Source organism: Fistularia commersonii, chromosome 32 (genome assembly GCF_037954325.1).
Source record: "Fistularia commersonii isolate RoL2024-O1a breed Wild chromosome 32, RoL_Fcom_v1.0, whole genome shotgun sequence".
NCBI classification, from domain to species: domain Eukaryota; kingdom Metazoa; phylum Chordata; class Actinopteri; order Syngnathiformes; family Fistulariidae; genus Fistularia; species Fistularia commersonii.
The window spans coordinates 10725636-10746460 of NC_141315.1; the positions used below are offsets into that span (position 1 = coordinate 10725636).

At 43.5% G+C, this 20825-nt stretch overlaps 2 protein-coding genes across 2 annotated transcripts; one reads left to right on the forward strand and one right to left on the reverse strand.

Moving 5' to 3' along the window:
- Positions 1-3244: 3244 nt before the first annotated feature.
- Positions 3245-4306, reverse strand: ccr10 (chemokine (C-C motif) receptor 10). Its single transcript, XM_086139513.1, has one exon. The coding sequence runs from the start codon at positions 4304-4306 to the stop codon at positions 3245-3247; it is 1062 nt and encodes a 353-aa protein (XP_085995639.1).
- An 8007-nt stretch (positions 4307-12313) lies between these two features.
- Positions 12314-20404, forward strand: LOC147215482 (receptor activity-modifying protein 3). The gene is made up of 6 exons (XM_086140034.1): positions 12314-12566; positions 12698-12745; positions 13317-13388; positions 13517-13609; positions 16234-16381; positions 19199-20404. Exons 1-6 carry the CDS (start codon positions 12530-12532, stop codon positions 19434-19436), a joined length of 636 nt encoding a protein of 211 aa, XP_085996160.1. The 5' UTR covers positions 12314-12529; the 3' UTR covers positions 19437-20404.
- The last annotated feature ends 421 nt before the right edge of the window (positions 20405-20825 follow it).

Genomic DNA, 20825 nt, shown 5'->3' on the forward strand with positions numbered 1-20825 from the left:
ACACACTGATCACGCGCCACACTTAATCACCAGGTTGCGTCGTTGAGCGTCGCCCGTTAGCGGGAGGTGGAAGCGGCTATGAATAAATAATGAGAGGTGATACCTGACCCTGTGTGTGTGTGTGTGTGTGTGTGTGTGTGTGTGTGGCTGCACCTGGTCAGTGTCAGCAGAGCAAAGACGAACCGGTTTTGCAGTTTTGGAAGGCGGACGGTCCGCTTGGAGTTGAAAAAACACATTCCAGGAACACTTGTTTTGGAGGCCTCCGGGCCACTAGGGGGCGCTGTGTTGCCGTGGTTTCACCGGTTCGCTTACTTCCATGTATCCAAGGAGACTCGGAACTTGCCGGAATGTCGGCTAATCGACTAACTGCACCGTCGGCGCTGCTGGGACCTTGGCCTTGAAACTTCTTCCCGGGCTAGCAGCAACCGTGCTAATCAAGCAAGTTGTCTGCACGGAATAACCAAAACCAGGAAGTTAATAATTGGTTATTTCATAAAAAGATGAAAATGCAATGAAAATGAAAAATTCCAAGCAGAACAAAACAAAAAAACCCGATGTGTTTTGGTCACATGACCTGGCGTTTGTGCGAAGGGATCCAGCTTCTGCGCAACAGCGCCCTCTAGTGGCCACAAGGTGGAACCACACACCCCTTTTTCACTCCTTTCAGTCTTAAAATGATATAAAAGTTCATTCTTCTCATCTCAAATGTGTGTGTGTGTGTGTGTGTGTGTGTGTGTGTGTGTGTCACATGGGGCGTAGGGAGGACCGGCGTACCCAACTTCACATGATGCTGTTTGTAAATAACATAGGATCCACCATGGGTGTGTGTGCGTGTGTTGTGTGTGTGTGTGTGTGTGTGTGTGTGTGTGTGTGTGTGTGTGTGTGTGTGTGGCGCATGACACAGTGATTTTTCTGACTCAGAAGATTCTTTCACTTTTATATCACATATAATTCTCGACTTTTCTTCCTAAAAGAGAATTAAAAGAAAATTCTGCTTTTATTATTTTATTATTTTATATGTTTATTTTAAACAAATCAAGAAATAATAAGAACCCCTACATTTTTGCCCGAGGGGACAGTTGGATAAAACGCAGCGCCACAAGAATAATGAGCCAATAAATAAAAAAAAGTACAAAATAAATCAAAAGAAAATATCATATCAAATAATATTATATAATAATACATGATATATATCACATCATATCAACTTACTCTGGCAATATTATTGATAATTGATTTAAGGACGAGAGTAACTTCTTTTGTAACACATTTGCAATTAAATTACAGCTTCATTTCCACCAAATTTTGAATTTCTTTGTTGATTTTTTTTTTGTTTTTACTTGTTATTGTTATTACTTGACTTCTCGCGATGTGTGTATTTTCAAATTCTATCCTCATCTTATGATCCATCATCTTCTATGTTTACGAGGCGAGCAGGAACCGGTTGCTTCACCCCAAGTCGTCATCTGACGGTTGGGAAACGCCATTTTTATCACGGTGCCTACTTCCCCCCAAAATGTAGGTCAACGTCCAGAAAGTTCCTTGCAGTGACTGACGCCTTCTAGAAGTTGGTGGAGCTGATGACTCATCCCAAGGAATCTCAGAACAAGCTCAGGTTTTTATTTCTCAAAAAATTGATTTTTATTTATTCATTGACTTTCCCTCTGATCCAATCAGCTGTCGATTTGGGGCGAGAGGCGGGGTTTAACCCGGAGGCGCCACCTGTCAATCACACACCTTTCATGCTTTGAGGCGTTGATCTGACTCGTGTTGCCCACAAACACGACAAAACAAATTACTCACAGAGGAAAAATACACAAGAAAAACTCCAAAAGTGTGTATTTTCCATGAATGAAGTACATTTCACTGCGATGGTACAGTTGTACTACACTTGTACTCCAGTATGTAAGGAGGGCTTGCGTTAGCCGCTAGCCTCTGCTGACAACATTACATTACATTACATTTGGCAGATGCTTTTATCCAAAGTGACTCACAAAAAACGTTAAAAACAGGATGTGAAGTGTTCGAACATAGTGAGCATAGTGAAAAGACGCTAACAAAGAGGCTAACGCTGTGCTAAAGCTATTTCCGAGCGCCTGCACCGGGGAAAAGAGGCGGACGGGCGGGAATGAATTATTTTATTTTTCTTTTAAAGCTGTCCTGAGTGTCAAGTATGGCGGCTTAAATAAAATGTGTATACGTAGAAGAAAACAGGAATTAATTTTTCAATACTAACAGATATTCAGACTGAGAAAATACCGTAATTTCCGGACGATAAGCCGCAACTTTTTTCACGCAAACAACAACACGGCTAATATATGGACTTTTTTGGGTGGGGGGGACGCTAATGAGCTTCACGCTGCTAAAACATTTATCCTTGTCACATCAGACCGATGAAATGACCGGGAAATTCTGAGTCCGTTCAACTCCGACACCGAAGAAGACGACTTTGACGGTGCGCAGGAGGAAGCTAAAGATAGCGATCGGCTAGTCCAGCGGTCGGCAACCCGCGGCTCTTCCATCTTTACACCGCGGCTCCGAGTGTCTTGGGAAAGTAAATTATAAATATTTAATTGAAGTATATTTCATTCGTGTTAATTCCTTTTTTTGACTTTTAGTTCTAAGTTGGAAGATTATTGTGATCTTGAAATATTAAATAAAATTATATTTATTATTTTTCGCCGCTCAAAATAACGTCACACTGGCGGAAGCCGGTATACCCGCCGGCCGGTAAAGTCCCAATTTGCAGATGCTGTGCGCAGAAGTTCAGGAGCAGAAGTCCCATAAACCAGGTCAAATAAATATTTATGAAGATATGTTGCAAATATTTATTTTCTATTGTTTACTGACACAGTGATTTTTTTCCCGATTTATTTCTAAAATTCAGGTCAAGGCTCCGCTACACGCTCTGAAAGCCCAAAGCTCAAAATGAGCTCATTACGTAAATAAATGTAATATTCTCTGTAATACTTTGTGAATTTCAGAAGCAACACGCTACACAGTTGTTTATACAAAGTGTAAAGGTAATAAAAAGCAATATATACAGAGGTACCTTTATTTCAGACGTCAAAAAGTAACTGCGGCTCCCAGTGTTTTCTTTTCCGAGGAAACCGGGTCCAAATGGCTCTTTGGGTGTTACGGGTTGCCGACCCCTGCGCTAAGCTAGCCGGTGCGGCTAATATTGAGGTTTGCTCAATAGTCCGGAAATTACGGTACATGTTCATTCATTCATTTGTTGATCCTCTCAGTGTGTGCAGCTGCTGGAGCCTCTCCCAGCCGTCATCGGGCAGCTCTTCCACGAGTCTGGAGAATTGGGGGCGTGGCGGCAGCTGCAACCGCAGTCCTTGATTATCTTCACCACATCGTTCCTGAAGTGGATGCCCATCAGGGCGTAGAGGACGGGGTTGAGGCAGCATCGCGCGTACGCCAGCGTGCACGTCACGTACTCCAGCAGCGGCCCGCAGAACTGACCCGCCATTTTCTGGGAGAGCATCACGGTGTAGGGCAGCTGGAAGAGCAGGAAGGCCGCCACCAGCGCCACCATCAGCTTCAAGGTGCGCCTCCGGTGCTTCTGCCGCCCCAGAGGCGCACCGTCTCCCTTGCTGATGGTGCGGGCGATCAGGGAGTAGCACGCCGCCATCACCAGGACGGACGCGCAGAAGACGCCGATGACCGTGCCGTTGGCCGCCATTTTGACGTTCCCGCTCAACAGCATGCCGCAATAGGCGTCGGCGCCGGAGCCCGTCACGCCGGAGAAGAGGATCTCCGGGAGGCTGAGCAGCGCCGCCGAGAACCAAATCCCCGCGGCGGCTAGCTTCCCGGCTCTTAGCATCCGGCGGCGCAGCGGGACCATCTCTTGCAGTCGCACCACCACCAGGTAGCGGTCGACGCTAATGCACGCCAGCAGCAGGAGCCCGCTGTAGGTGTTGACGGCGTAGCAGGCGCGCGCCGCCTTGCACAGCCGGTCGGAGAAGATCCAGCCCAGGTGGGTGTCGACGACCTGCAGGGGCAGCGTGAGGAGCAGCAGGAGGTCGGCCAGCGCCAGGTGGAACAGGAAGATGTCCGTCAAGGAGCGGATGTTCCGCCGGCGGTGGAGGACGAAGGCCGCGATGACCAGGCCGTTCCCCAGGACGCCCAGCAGGAAGACCAGGACGAAGACGCAGCTCTGGAACGTTTTGATGGTGAACTCCTGCTCGCCGGCGTCGCACCAGTCGGAGGTGGAGCCAAAGTCCAGGTCGGTGGTGTTGCTGATGTTCCAGAGGGAGATGTTGTGACCGTAGTCATCGTCCAGATCGGTGAAATGCATCCCTTTGGGGGGAAAGGATGGCAAACAAACATTAGCATGACGAAGCTAATGTATCTAATATGCTAAACAATCCTAGAGCACGACTAGCCGCTACTTTTAGTGAGTAAGAATTGCGTCGTCAGCGTTAGCACAACATACCGTGGACATTCTCGGACAGTTTGTTGCCTGAGGGGAATTAGCGCCTTCTTGGATTTGTTTAGTGACGTTATTTTTCGCTAAAACCTTAATTTCCCCCGTTGTGCCCCTATTGGATGCTGTCCGAGGCTGGCTAGTAAGAGGAAGCTAATGGGTCCAACATCCATATGCTAAACCTTCCCAAAGCATGACAAACTGCTACTTTTAACATCAACAGCGCTACTAAGCTAGGACTGCATAGTTAGCATTCGGTTTGAATTGGGTGCCATCTTGGATTAACTTTAATATTCTAATTTGCTCAAACTTCTTTGAGGATGCTGCCCGCATGCAGATACCACAGTGGTTTTTGCATATGGATAGCATGACAAAGCTAATGCGGCTAACCTCCGCATGCCAATCCTTCCCGTAACATGACTAGCCGCTACTTTTAGCATCCACAGTGCGCAGCCAGCTTTAGCTTAGCATACCACGGGCACCCTTGGACGACGTGTCTTCGCCGTTTGCAGGGAAACAGGTGCCATTTTGGATCTATTTAATTTAGCTTGATACTTTCTTCCCTTTTAAGTTAGTTTTGGACGCTTCTGAAATTTCAGGAGCCTCTGCTGACGCATCTCAGCCTCTCGCTGTGACTGGGCGACACTCATCTTCTGCGGCGGGCTACACAAGACTGGCAGCGGGTTGCCCACGCGTTACCCACGCCGAACCGCGGGTCGGTTAACGTTCCAGGTCTTAGTCAGTGTCGCGTGCGAAGGGCATGTCTGGGCTGGAGGGGAGCCTCCCCTCGCCGCGACGCCGTCCACCTTTCTCTTAACTCTTTATCTGAATTCAAGGGAGATGGTGAGGCGCTTTTCTCCAGAGCAGGTAAGTGAAAACTGCTTTTGCTTTTCTGGAGGTGTTCAGGCTTGTCCTGTGTGAGAGGCTTTTATTTCAATAGGCCCGGGAATGATGATGGCATGGTATAATAATAATAATGATAATAATAATAATAATAATAATAGTAGTAGTAGTAGTAATGCTACAAAAGCCGTAAATAAAAATGGCGTCGCAGGGCGAATGTTCGAGGACGGCGCCAACAAAAGAGGAAAACATACAATAAAATAAGAGGAAAACCGAAGTAATATTATGGGATAGACGCAGCAGAAATACGCTACAATAACAAGGCGATGTGTAAATTATCGCTTATTATCGTCACTTTTGTATCTTAAATCAAGATCGCAATGAATTAAAATCTAGAAATAACTGATATTCAGTTTTGGCAAAATAACATTTCAAATAACTATTTATATTTATACTTAAATTTATAGATATTGTCACTGATGCACTGCTGTGACAAAGTAATTTCCCCTATGGGGATCAATAAAATATATCTTATTGTCTTATTTTAACGAGGTAAAACTGGAATTCATATTTAAATGTATATAGAAGAAGAAGTTTATATGAGTGCTCGACTAGTATATTTGTAGTACGACATTAAAGTATATATTCATCATTCTAATAATGCATTTATCTCTCTCTATTTTTAATTTTATTTTATTTTTGATGGTATGAATTATTTTTCTTAAATTGATCGTTTTTTAAAGAGTTTTCTTCTCCCCTGCACGCGCACTTTGAGATCTCGAGGCGGAAGTGCTACCACTTCCGGTATGACGCCTGCTTTAAGCTTGCACGCGCTTCATCGCGAGTTTATTTATTTATTTTTTTTTTTAGTTTTCGTTTTTTTTTTTTTTTAATTAAATAAACGAAAATAAATAAAGATCGATCGAACGCAAAAAGAATGAGAAGAACATAGACACAATATATATATCTACATATATATATTATGCATATATATATATATATATACATACAGATTAAAGGTATTCATAATTGATACTTAATTTAAATGTAGGAATATGCGTATTCTACGTTTTATCGATATTTACATATTCTAGATTTTTTTAAATTAATATTTAATATATAAATAATATCTAAATGATGGATACAAGCTTTAGATATTATCCATGTACCATTGCTATAGATATATATTGATATTCATATTTATTCATATATACCTATATTCATATTATAGGTATTTTAGGTATATTATTATTTAGGTATAAGTATATCATAGGTATTCGAAATATACGAATATATTCATATTCGTATATTTCATAGCAATGTGCAGATAATAAATATTATTGATAAACACATATTGTCTGAATATGGATACTTATAATCGATACCTATAGATACTTTAGACATAAAACACATGATAGATATATATATATCATAGATATTATAGATCTAAACATATAAAAAAATTTTCGATAGATGTGTGCGTTAGTATATTTGAAACCAAATCTACTCCCTTCGGTTATACTCACTGAATGTTTGACCCGATGCAGAATTCATATCACGTGAAAGTGTAAAATTAAGATATATATCTACATGCGTATATCTATAAATGTCAGTATGTTCCCGATATTTCTCTTATATGACATAAGTCAATATTTAGCTCGATGAAGTCATGAGATCTAAGCCTTACTTTAGCAGTACTTTGGTTTCTGCTCTTCCCAAAAATATCCACAGCTTATCTTTTGATGTGAGTCTGTTGGCGATGCAGCAAAGATGAGCGGCTGCAGGTTGTTTTACCCCGGCGGCAGCCAATCACTGCCCTGCGGCCCCGCCGCCCCGCGGCGCCCCCTGCTGCCACGGGCACAATCAAACTATTCATTATTTTAAAAGAAATAATCTATTTTCATCTTTTGAGATGGACTGTATTCGTCCCACCACCGGGAAATTCAATTGTCACCGCAGAATTATGGGGCAGATAATTTCATTGATAATAATAATAATAATATTAATTGAGGAATATGCAAATAAAGGTTTGGATACTAAATGAGCAAAGACTATGTACAATATATACGTGAGAATATGAAATATAAAAATATGAAAAGAAATGTGCAGGGAATGATTGGTGAAAGGACAGTGAAATATGGTATTAAAATAAATACTAAGCATTTCTAAGGCGTGACATTCAGAAGACTGGAAGCAAATACACCCTTTATCATGATCATAATGATGGTAATAATAATTATTATTATTATAAGTATTTGTCGTCACAATAGTTTAGTAATAATCACCATCATGACTTTCATGATCATTGTTCTATTTTCTATTGTTCTACTTATTGTCTTATATTAATAAGTAGTAGTTTAAGACTTAAAGCTTTAGTATTGTTATCCTGGTGTCTTTGAGAAATGCTATATTATAAGTTACAATAATACGATAAACAGGATATGGAAAAGTAGCATTTCAAATGACTATTTATATTTATGCTTCAATGTATTGATATTGTTATTGATGCGCTGCTGTGACAAAGTAATTTTTTGTTGATTATTGTAGATAACTGTCTTATTTTCAAGGTGTAAAATTGGAATTTATGTTTATATATATATATATATATATACAGACACATTTATAGATACATATATGAGTGTTGTGAATATATAATTAAACACTTTTTATTTTCCAAGTATCGACATGGATTTATAAATAAAAATATTCAGAATTGATAGATCTACAATCACAGATGTGTAGATATAGATTTATAAATCTGGATAAAGATTTACATCTTTTATTCCAGATGGATTTACGTATACATATTTAAATATTGTTATTATTAATTTATAGTTGCAGGTATAGATTCATGAATACAGATATATAAAGATATAGATAGCTAATACATGATAATTAATAAATACATTCTTATAGAGATGTTGTAGATATAATTGTGGATATATATATATATATATATACATATATAGTTATAGAGGTTAATTGAATTTTAGATTTACAAATATTAATGATTCAGTTCCAAATTATTATTAATGTAGTTACAACAGAGCTATAGATGTTATAGATAAATCAGTGGTTATTATTCAAGCTATGGATGCATTTATATAAGTATTTTGACAGATTTAGTAATAGATGTATATTTTTTGATGCTGCTGCAGAAAATAAAAAAAAGAAAAACGAACTGAACGATTCAGTCAATAAACCAATTGATCCGAAACGATCAAGTGTAATTTGATATAGTACATATTTATAAGTATATGAATCTCAGGAGGCCTGGTGTGGCTAATCAGGCTAATCTACAAATACAAACTTTAAAAAAAGAGCAAAAGAATCAATAAAAGCTAAAACCCGAATGATTGGGGTTGTTGTTTCTTCTCGGGGTGTTTTAATAAAGAAACTGAGAAAAAAATCAAATCAGAACAGCCCCTCCGGCCCCGAGGCGCTTCAAAACCACTGCATCCTGCTCGGATGCCTGTTCTGACGAACACAAGTGTTTTGCGGAACAGTGTGCCGCCCCGCCCTTGTAGCCCAGGGCCTTCAGAAGTTATCTGATGATCGTAGACGATCGAACGTTGACCTCATCAGAATCACCTTATCTGCCCCCCTGTGGGGCAATCGGAGGGAGTAGCGTTAGCATCGGAGAAAGGATCTAACATTTGTAAATAAAAGTGTACTTGGACTGCACATGTATGCAAAAGACTCGTGGTATCTGTCCATCTGCACAAGGGCCGCAGGGCACCAGAAGGTGAAGGAGAAGGTCAAGAAGTGGGTGGAAGTGTCCACGTCAAATGACCTCAGCTACCTCGGCGGACACTGATGATATTTTCTGAGCGGTGTTTGAGGAGAAGCCTGGGTACTTCTTCACCGTTTCTGTTACCCCTGGACGGAGCTGGAGAAGGTCACTACCATGTCCTCAGTCCTTCTCGTTGAGCTCGAGGCAGGAGCTTCTGGAGCGCTGAACCCTATCAGACCTCAGGGGCACGGGAATGGTGAAATCAGCAAATCTCACCAGCTGGGTGGAACTCTAGTCATCTGGGTAGATATTGAAGAGCAGGAGCGAGTGGGTGCCGCCTTGTAGTGAGGCAGTGGAGGTGAAGAAGGTGTCAAAGAAGATGTTTTCAGCCACCTCTGTGACCTCTTGGTGAGGAAGCTGCATGGGGTGGGGGGTGGTTTATCAGCTTCTCAACTACTGTGTGCGGTTGCAAGGTGGTGAAGGTGGAAGACAAATCTGCAAAGAGGAGCTTGACTGAGTTGTTGGGGTTTCAAGGGTTTGTGGATGAGTGGGTGCTGAGTATCTCAGCATCTTCTGCCCCTCTGTCCGGAGAGGGTCAACCAGGGGTTTGCAGAGGTTTGTCAAGAGAATCGGGGACTCATGCAACATCTTGAAGTCCAAAGAACGCGGCAGACAATTTGGGAAGTTTCAAGCAGGGTAAGATCTCCCAAGCTTTGAACACCTCCTGGTGCGACTGCTAGGCTACCGAGACACGGACCTCCACCTGAACTTACAGGTTCAGGCAAGGAGAGCACTGATTAGAGCTGCAGCCAAGAGGCTCGCGGTGACTCTGGAAGAACCTGTCCTTAGGACAACTTCTGCTTCTGCTCAGCACAAATCTGGCTCTCGTGGAAGAAGAGAGTCATTGTTTGAAGAAAACTAGACGAAGGGCCGTCTGTGGGGGGGCAAAGAAAACCTCTGCAAGAAGGTGCTCTGATCAAATGAGACCAAAATTGAACTTTTTGGCCAAACTTGAGACTTGGGTGGAGGTTCACCTGCCAGCAGGACAACGAGCCCATATATTAAGCCTAGGCTACCATGGTATGTCCAGAACCAAACACTTCCAGGAGTTTGAATGCTCCAGATCCAAATCCAGCGGAGATGCTCTTCACCAGCGCTCTCCATCTCTTCTGACTGAACTCCAGCTGAAGGATGAAGAGGAGACTCGAAGAAGAACGGACTCAATTTTCACTCTGTGGTTGTCCGAAGGTGGTAGAGACGTACCCCAAAAGTAAAAGGTGGTCCCACAAACTACTGGCTACTTTTGCAAAAAAAAGTTAGAAAATAAAAATTTTGGGGGGAAAATATTCATTCATCTTTTATTTGTTGCTTTTTATTTTGAGCGCTAAGAAAAGCAAGATCTGGGTGTGGTGATTCTTCTTCACCACTAAAGGGCGTGAACAGTGAGACTGGCAAGTTATTACTGAGTTATTACTATTTAACTATGGTAACAAAGCATTAATCTGCTCATTTCTGCACCAACTGTGCACAGTATGATGATAAACTCGAAAAAAAAAAAAAAAATTAAAATCTAATCAAAAATATATGATGAAAAAAATCAGAATAATAGTCATTTTCATGTGATATAAAGCACATATATTTAAATCATATTGTTTAATGTTCTCATTTCAGTTAGTAATTGAAAGACGAGTGCTTCATTAATATACAGATATGTTTTTTTATTCATCAACTTTAAAAACAAGTATATTTACGTAAAACTTGAATCTATCATGCTGTAACACCTGAGTTACAATTAATTTCATTACTTTCTCATATAAAAGGTCCAAATAAGGGTTTTATGAGCACAAGAAAATATATTTGTATATTAATTATATGCTACACATGTCTATGATTGTGTTATAAATGTTCAGATTGTTACCAAAATGAATTTCCTGCAAAATATTGTTGTTAGCTTAGCCATTTGCTCTGTCCTCCATTACTGTAGTCCACTTTGCCTTTGTTAGCGTCCTCCGTCCTCTATCCTTGTTTTGGAATCCCAGCTACTTCCTGTCGTCTTCTGGCATCACTTCCTGCGTTCCGCCTGGTCCAGCCGCGCCCACTCTCCCCAACTAGCTGTGCTAACAAGACCCAAATCGCACCGACGCTATCCCCAACTAGCCATACCTGATGTCTCTGAGTAGCCTTGCCCACCGTCTCCAACTAGCTGCATGCACTGCCCCTAACTAGCCCCACCTACTTGCTGTCACTAGCCACATACACTTTCCCTTACTAGTCACACCCACTGTCCCTGACTAGCCCCGCCCACTACCCCAACTAGCCAGACCTACTGTCCCTGACTAGCCACACCCTCTGACCCTGAATAGTAACAGCCACTGGCCCAGCTAACCGTACCTAATGTCCTCAACTAGCCACACCAAGTGTTCCCAACTTGCCCTAACCTCTGTCCCTAGCTAGTTCCTCCCACTGCCCTAACTACCCAGACCCACTGTCCCTGACTAGCCACACCCTCTGACCCTGACTAGTCATGGCCACTGTCCCAGCTTGCCGTACCCAATGTCCTTTACTAGCCACACCAAGTGTTCCCAACTTGACCCAACTGCTGTCCCTAGCTAGCCACATTCACTGTACCCAACTAGCTCCTCCCACTGCTCTAACTAGCCACACCCTCTGACCCTGACTAGTCACAACCCCTGTCCTCAACTATCTGCACACACTGTCCCAAACTTGCCCCGCCTACTGTCCCTTACTAGCCACATTCCCTTTCCCTGACTAGCTGCACCCCCTGTCCATGACTAGTCACAGCCACTGGCCCAGCTAGCCGTACCCAATGTCCTCAACTAGCCACACCAAGTGTTCCCAACTTGCCCCAACTGCTGTCCCTAGCTAGCCACATTCACTGTCCCCAACTAGCTCCTCCCACTGCCCTAACTAGCCACACCCTCTGATCCTGACTAGTCACAACCGCTTTCCTCAACTAGCTGCACACACTGTCCTGAACTTGCCCAACCTACTGTCCCTTACCAGCCACATTCCCTGTCCCCAACTAGCCCCAGCTACTGTCCCTAGCGAGCCACATTCCCTTTCCCTGACTAGCCGCACCCCCTGTCCACGACCAGCTCCGCCCACTGCCCCTGGGTAGTCACACCAATGTCCCCGACTAGCCCCGCCCACTGCCTCAACTAGACACATTCACTGTCCCCAACTAGCCCCAGCTACCGTCCCTAGCTAGCCACACCCGCTGTCCCAGAGTAGCCCCTCCCCCGGCTGGTTGAGATCTTCAGTGTTTTCTTTCCTCCTTGGTTTGGGCCTCCCAGTCCTTCCCTTCCTCCCAGGAAGCTTCTCGTCCTGATGTTTCTCTCAGCGTTCTGCCCTTCTTCGTGTTTTCCCCCAAATCTCCAGAGCTCCTGCTCCTTATCTGCACAGGAGGTGCATCATTAGGGTCAAGAGCTGGGCAGGGTTTCCTTCTCCTCTCCACAGGGGTTTGGAGCTTCGAGGTCTCAGTCGGACCCTCGGACGCCATGATCCTCCACCTGCTGCTCGCCGCTCTGGCACTCGGTACGTCCTCCAGAACACCTGCTGTCGTTTCTGGACTTTCTGGACATCAGCTGTTTTTGTTTTTATTCTTATCTTCTAGATTTGAATAAACGTTTTTGTTTTGTTTTGTTTTGTTTCCCGGTTGCTCTCAGGTCTGGAGTTCTGGGGGAACCTGGCGGAGAACCAGACCTGCAGCCCAGGTGACATCTCAAACTTATTTAACTAACCAATTTATTTATTTTGCTTTCTCTCGCCATGATTTAACCATTACGGCAGTTTATTTATTTATTATTCATTAACTTTTTTTTTTCCTTTTATTTTCATTTCATGTCTTTAATTTGTTCAGTTAATTGAACTATATATATATATGATGATTCATGTATTGATTTATATGTGTATTTATGAATTTAGGCATCTATTTATTCAATTCACATGCTTAATTAACGAATAAATTAATGCGTTGATATATTTATTGATTTTTATTCATGTTGGTATTTATTTATTTTCATTGATTGATGTATTTATTCTATTTCACCGTTTTCTTTTCCTATACATTTATAGATTTGGTTTTTCCCCTCCCAATTTTTAGAAAATCCTTGCAAATTTTTCCGCAAAATTTTGGGTCTTTTTCCTTTTTTAAAAAAAAAAAAAAAAAAAAAAATGGAGTTGCTATAAACACAAAATGTGTTTGCAATTCCAAACCATTTTTAAATATAATAAATGTGAATATTGGGATTAATCTTCTCTTTGACTTCGGATCTTTCTTTTCAGATTTGGCCTCGCACAGAAACCTGACGGCGGCGGCGAACCGGACGTTCAGCGTTCCCGTGGCGTCCAGCGGAGGTACAATCTTCTTGGGTTTCCATTTTCCAATATTTCCAATTCCCCGCTTCCTCCCACGCCACAAGACGCCATTAGTAGACCGGGACGCCAACCCTCCCGCCGAAAAATGGCCGTTCTTCTGTCCGCAGGCGCCGCTAAGTCGCAAAACGGCTCCTCGCTTTTCAATCTGACGGCGATGTTGGAGACGGAGCGGCGCGGGAACCTCACCACCGAGGACAATGGTGGGTTCCACGGCCGCGGCAGCAGGAAGACCAGGAACAACAACAAAAACAAAAATGGCTGCTAATGGATCTGGTTTCCTGTGTCAAGTCAGGTCCTTTCTCCGGCCTGCCACTTTCCCTACTGTGTGTGTGTGTGTGTGTGTGTGTGTGTGTGTGTGTGTGTGTGTGTTGACTTTTTTTGGCCCACAGTTCCGCCTCTTTTTTTTCATTGGCTGTTAGCGACATGTGTTAGCAGACGGCTCAGAAATGCAAACACACACGCACACACACACACACACACACACACACACACACACGCTGTTCATGTCTAGCCACTCCTACTTTCAGTAAATAGCCAGTCCTTGACTAGCCATGGCCACCATCCCCAACTAGCTGTGCTAACAGGACCCAAATCGTACTGATGCTAACCCCAACTAGCCATACCCAATGTCTCTGAATAGCCTCACCCATCATCCCAAGTAGCCACACCCATCGTCCCTAACTAGCCACACCCTTTGACCCAGACTAGCCACAACCACTGCTCCAACTAGCCGTACCCACTGTCCTCAACTCGGTGCGCACAGTGCCCCCTAACTAGCGCCATCTACTGTCCCAACTAGCCACACCCATTTTTCTTGACTAGCCACACACCGTTCCTGGCTTCCCACCGCCACTGTCCCCGACAAGCTCCGCCCACTGTCCCAACTAGCCACACCTACTGTCCCAGCTAGCCACACCTACTGTCCCAGCTAGCCACACCTACTGTCCCAACTACCCACACCCACTGTCCCAACTAGCCACACCTTCTGCCCCATCTAGCCACACCTACTGTCCCAACTAGCCACACCTTCTGTCCCATCTAGCCACACCTACTGTCCCAACTAGCCACACCTTCTGTCCCATCTAGCCACACCTACTGTCCCAGCTAGCCACACCCACTGTCACAACTAGCCACACCCACTGTCACAACTACCCACACCCACTGTCCCAACTAGCCACACCTTCTGTCCCATCTAGCCACACCTACTGTCCCAACTAGCCACACCTTCTGTCCCAACTACCCACACCCACTGTCCCAACTAGCCACACCTACTGTCCCAACTAGCCACACCTTCTGTCCCATCAAGCCACACCTACCGTCCCAACTACCCACACCTTCTGTCCCATCAAGCCACACCTACCGTCCCAACTACCCACACCTTCTGTCCCATCTAGCCACACCTTCTGTCACAACTACCCACACCCACTGTCCCAACTAGCCACACCTACTGTCACAACTAGCCACACCTACTGTCCCAACTAGCCACACCTACTGTCACAACTAGCCACACCTACTGTCCCAACTACCCACACCCACTGTCACAACTAGCCACACCTACTGTCCCAACTAGCCACACCTTCTGTCCCATCTAGCCACACCTACTGTCCCAACTAGCCACACCTTCTGTCCCATCTAGCCACACCTACTGTCCCAACTACCCACACCCACTGTCCCAACTACCCACACCTACTGTCACAACTAGCCACACCTACTGTCCCAACTACCCACACCCACTGTCCCAACTAGCCACACCTACTGTCCCAACTACCCACACCCACTGTCCCAACTAGCCACACCTACTGTCCCAGCTAGCCACACCTACTGTCCCAACTACCCACACCCACTGTCCCAACTACCCACACCTACTGTCCCAACTAGCCACACCTACTGTCACAACTAGCCACACCCACTGTCCCAACTAGCCACACCTACTGTCACAACTAGCCACACCTACTGTCCCAGCTAGCCACACCCACTGTCCCAACTAGCCACACCTACTGTCACAACTAGCCACACCTACTGTCCCAACTAGCCACACCTACTGTCACAACTAGCCACACCTACTGTCCCAACTAGCCACACCTACTGTCACAACTAGCCACACCTACTGTCCCAACTACCCACACCCACTGTCACAACTAGCCACACCTACTGTCCCAACTAGCCACACCTTCTGTCCCATCTAGCCACACCTACTGTCCCAACTAGCCACACCTTCTGTCCCATCTAGCCACACCTACTGTCCCAACTACCCACACCCACTGTCCCAACTACCCACACCTACTGTCACAACTAGCCACACCTACTGTCCCAACTACCCACACCCACTGTCCCAACTAGCCACACCTACTGTCCCAACTACCCACACCCACTGTCCCAACTAGCCACACCTACTGTCCCAGCTAGCCACACCTACTGTCCCAACTACCCACACCCACTGTCCCAACTACCCACACCTACTGTCCCAACTAGCCACACCTACTGTCACAACTAGCCACACCCACTGTCCCAACTAGCCACACCTACTGTCACAACTAGCCACACCTACTGTCCCAACTACCCACACCCACTGTCCCAACTAGCCACACCTACTGTCACAACTAGCCACACCTACTGTCCCAACTACCCACACCTACTGTCCCAACTAGCCACACCTTCTGTCCCAGCTAGCCGTGCCCGTAGCCCCCCGCCTTTCCATGATTGTATAACTGCAGCTTCTCGTTTCCCTCCAGGACTACATCGTACCAACTAGTTGCAGTGGTAGTGTTTGTTTGAATGCTCAGACTGAAGTGTTTTGGCCCCCCGGGGCCTCCGTTCCTGGCAGAGAACTTCCAGGAGCAGCAGGACTTGCTGCCTCCCTCTGGTTGCCACCGGGGGTTCATGGTGGACTTGTTTGAGGGCCAGTGTGGGCACTATTTTCACCAGGCCATGTCGGGAATCAGGGACCCGTGCATAATGGAGGACGTGTTAAGGTCACACACACACACACACACACACACACACACACACACACACACACTGCAGACAAATTTTTGTAAAAGGCATGAAATTGTGTTAAGGATGCACTGTAGCAGTTTTAGTAGGAGTCGTAGTAGTTGCGGTGTTAGCTGTTAGCTGTTAGCTGTTGTCATTCAATATTTATTTAAACTTTTTAGGAGTTTAAAAATAGACAAAAATCACAAGAACTTCTTAATCTTATTGTAATTATTATTGTCATTATTAACAGTACCTGTTGTACCAGAGGTAATTCAATTATATTTTGTTTATTTGGGAATGGGAAATACAAAACAATAACAATAACCAGAATCTTCCCAAAAAGTATTATTTGTACTTGTACGTCCCATTGTAGTAGTAAAAGAAGTAATAGTAGTAGTAGTAGTCGTAGTAGCAGTCGTAGTAGTAGCAGCTGTTGTCTTTAATATTATATATTTAATATTTAGATTATTATTCTAAGGATTTCGAAACACAAAACAAGAATTTTCTATTATTATTATTATTATTATTATTATTATTAATAGTAGTAGTAGTTGTAGTAGTAATAGTAATATAAGTAGTACCAGCAGCAATCCAATTTCATTTGTTTATTTAGGAGCTGGTAAAAAATAATGTCAACTAGAATCTTTCTAAAAATATTATTTGTACTTGTAGATGTCATAGTAATAATATAGTAGTAGTAATCGTAGTAGAAGTAATAATAGTCATCATAATAGCTGCCGTCTTTTAATATCTAGTTTTTTTCAAGGCGCTTTGAAAACAATCACCGAAGAAAATATCTGTTATCCTTATTATTGTTAGAAGTAGTATCAGTCGCAGTATCAGTAGTACCACATGTAGTAGAAGTATGATATAAGTAGTTCCAGCTGTCATTCAATTTCATTTTGTTACTGTAGGAGTTGAGAAAAAAAACACAACTCCAATATTTCTAAAAAAGATCATTTGTACTTGTTGTACTTGTTGTCATAGCAGTTATAGTTGTAGTAGCTATCCAAATTTTATCTTTATTTTTATGTATTTGTTATATTTTTAGACAATAGTCACATCAAGAATTTCTTGATATTGTCATTATTATCATTATCTTTATTTTTATTAGTAGTAGAAGTAATAGTAGTAGCAGTAGTAGAAATATTTGCACTACTCATAGTACTAGTAGAAGTAATTATTTAAGTAGTACCAGCAGTAATTCATTTTCGTCTATTTGTGAGCTGGGAAAATATCACAAAAACAACGACTAGAAACCTTCTAAAAACATGATCTGAATTTGTAGGTGTCAAAGTAATAATAATAGTAGTAACCGCAGTAGTACAAGCTGATGTCTTTTAATATTTACTTTGGGTTTTTTCAGGGCATAGAAATAGAAAACAATCATAACAAAAAAGTCTGTTTGCATTATTGTCGGTAGTAGTAGTAGTAGTAACAGTAGTAGTAGTAGTATCTGTTGTACAATTAATGACAGTAGTTGTAATTGAATTAAATTTAGTTTATTTAGGAGTCAGAGAGAAAGCAATGCTTTAATAACAACAACTCAAGTTGTTTTTGAAGTTATTTGTGCTTGCAGTAGTACTCATAGTAGTCACAGTAGTAGTAGAAGTAGAAGTAGAAGTAGCAGTAGAAGTAGCAGTAGAAGTAGTAGAAGTAGTATGAGGAGCACCTACACATCCATGAATCATGTATTCATTTGTTTACATAACATCATTTACACCATAATATGATAAGTACAATCATTATTGTAGTAGTAGTAGTAGTCGTAGTAGTAGTAGTAGTACTGGTAGTCGGAATAGTAGTAGAAGTAGTAGTAGTAGTAGTAGTAGTCATAGTAGTAGTAGTAGTAGTAGTCGTAGTAGTAGTAGGAGTCGGGGTAGTAGTAGTAGTAGTAGTAGTAGTAGTAATAGTAGTAGTAGTAGTAGTAGTATTTGTAGTAGTAGTCGGAGTAGTAGTAGTATTTGTAGTAGTAGTAGTAGTAGTTGTTGTAGCAATAGTTGTAGTAGTAGTAGTAGTAGTCGGAGTAGTAGTAGTAGTAGTAGTAGTAGTAGTAGAGGTAGTAGTAGTAGTCCTAGTAGTAGTAGTAGTTGTAGTAATAGTAGTAGTAGTAGTAGTTGTAGTAATAGTAGTAGTAATAGTAGTAGTAGTAGTAATAGTAGTAGTAGTTGTAGTAATAGTAATAGTAGTAGTAGTTGTAGTAATAGTAATAGTAGTAGTTGTAGTAATAGTAGTAGTAGAAGTAGTTGTAGTAATAGTAGTAGAAGTAGTAGTAGTAGTAGTGGTAGTATGAGGAGCATCTACACATTCACGAATCATGTATTCATTCATTTACATAACATCATTTAAAATGATAAGTACAATCATTATTGTAGTAGCACTAGTTGTAGTCGTAGTAGTACTAGGAGCAGTAGTAGCACTAGTAGTAGTAGTACTAGGAGCAGTAGTAGCAGTAGTAGTAGTAGTACTAGGAGCAGTAGTAGCAGTAGTAGTAGTAGTACTAGGAGCAGTAGTAGTAGTAGTAGTACTAGGAGCAGTAGTAGCAGTAGTAGTAGTAGTACTAGGAGCAGTAGTAGTAGTACTAGGAGCAGTAGTAGCAGTAGTAGTAGTAGTACTAGGAGCAGTAGTAGTAGTACTAGGAGCAGTAGTAGCAGTAGTAGTAGTAGTAGTAGTAGTACTAGGAGCAGTAGTAGCAGTAGTCGTAGTAGTACTAGGAGCAGTAGTAGTAGTAGTACTAGGAGCAGTAGTATTAGTATTAGTAGTATGAGGAGCTCCAGGGCCTCCAGATGTTTGACCTTTGGCGCCCCCTGCAGGCCATACAACACCCTGAGCCTCTGCCTGGAGCGCGCGGCGCAGCTGTCGGGCTGCTTCTATCCAAACCCCGACAGCCAGGACTTCCTGCTGAAGATCCACTCCGGCTTCTTCAGCCGCTGCTCCCAGGAGGTGGAAGACGCCCCCGACGGGCTGGTGCTGGTCCTCACGCTGGCGCCCATGGCCGCCTTCCTGGTCCTGGTCTACCTGGCCGTCTGGAAAAGCAAAGCCCGGGAGTGACACGCCGAACACGGGGTCACCGGACGGATGCTTCCTGAGGACGTCGAGCGTGTGTGTGTGTGTGTGTGTGTGTGTGTGTGTGTGTGTGTGTGTGATGGGATAAAACACACACTGTCATTGTTATCTCTGCGTCCAAACACAGGTGTTAGCGGATACATGGGAGCTAGCAGGGTCATTCAGACTCACAATCTGAACGTGATACACACATGAACACACACACACCTGAGGTGAGGGACACTTCTGAGGACGTCGAGTGTGTGCGTGTGTGTGTGTGTGTGTGTGTGTTACGGTTCAGATTGTAAGTCTGTTGAATTACCCTGCTAGCTCACATGGATCTGCTAGCATGTTCTTGCTAACACCTGTGTTTGGACATAGAGATAACAATGGTTTGTGTTTTATCCTAACACACACACACACACACACACACACACACACACACACACACACACACACACACACACACACTCAGCATGTCCGCAGCTGCTCCAACAGCCATCAGCTGTGTTTCCATGAAACCTGAACAAAACCTCACATCAGTGTGTGTGTGTGTGTCCTTACAGGTTAACCACACACACACACACACACACACACACACCACAACCACACTAGTATCTTATGAGATCAGTTTCACTACAGTTTCACACAACCACACCCACAGGAAATCACAATTTCAGTAAATCACTCTCACACACTCACACACACACACACACACACACACTCCCTTTGTGTGTCTCCCGCTCTTCATCGTCACCGTCGGCGTCCTCATCAATAAATCTCATCTCCAGCCTCAAACCATGAGGCATTTCTCTCCCAGCCTCTGCGTACCACTTGACGTATTTCTACTTGTACTGTACACGGTGTACTGCAGTACACAGTACTGTACACGGTGTACTGCAGTACACAGTACTGTACACGCTGTACTGCAGTACAGTCCCTTTCCCTCCCTCATTAAACCCTGACTGATATCCACTCTTTGGCTTTGTTTGATTTGATTTAAAGTATTGATTTAGAGGAGGTGGACAACTCTTCACCCTCTGGGTCACATGGACCAGGATCTCCATGGAGCTCCTGCATGGGTTTGGAGGAACCTGGAGTTTATGGTTTCAAATGGTCACGCAGGTGTTCTGTGGTGTCCATCAGAACACCTGAAGCCGATCAGCTGCGATCAATCACTGCATGCTGACGTCCTTAAAGGTGGACAAAACCGGTCGATGACAAGTAGTAGCACCGAAAGTGTTTTTGGGAACAAGATGTTCATGGTGGACGTCCAGAACTGCTCTGAAACTAGATCTTAAGGTGAAAAAGCATTGAGCCCCTGAGGTACAACTCCAGTTCCATCTGGAGGTCTGCAAGCTAGAGACGGAGGTGGACGTGACTACCGTCTGCTCC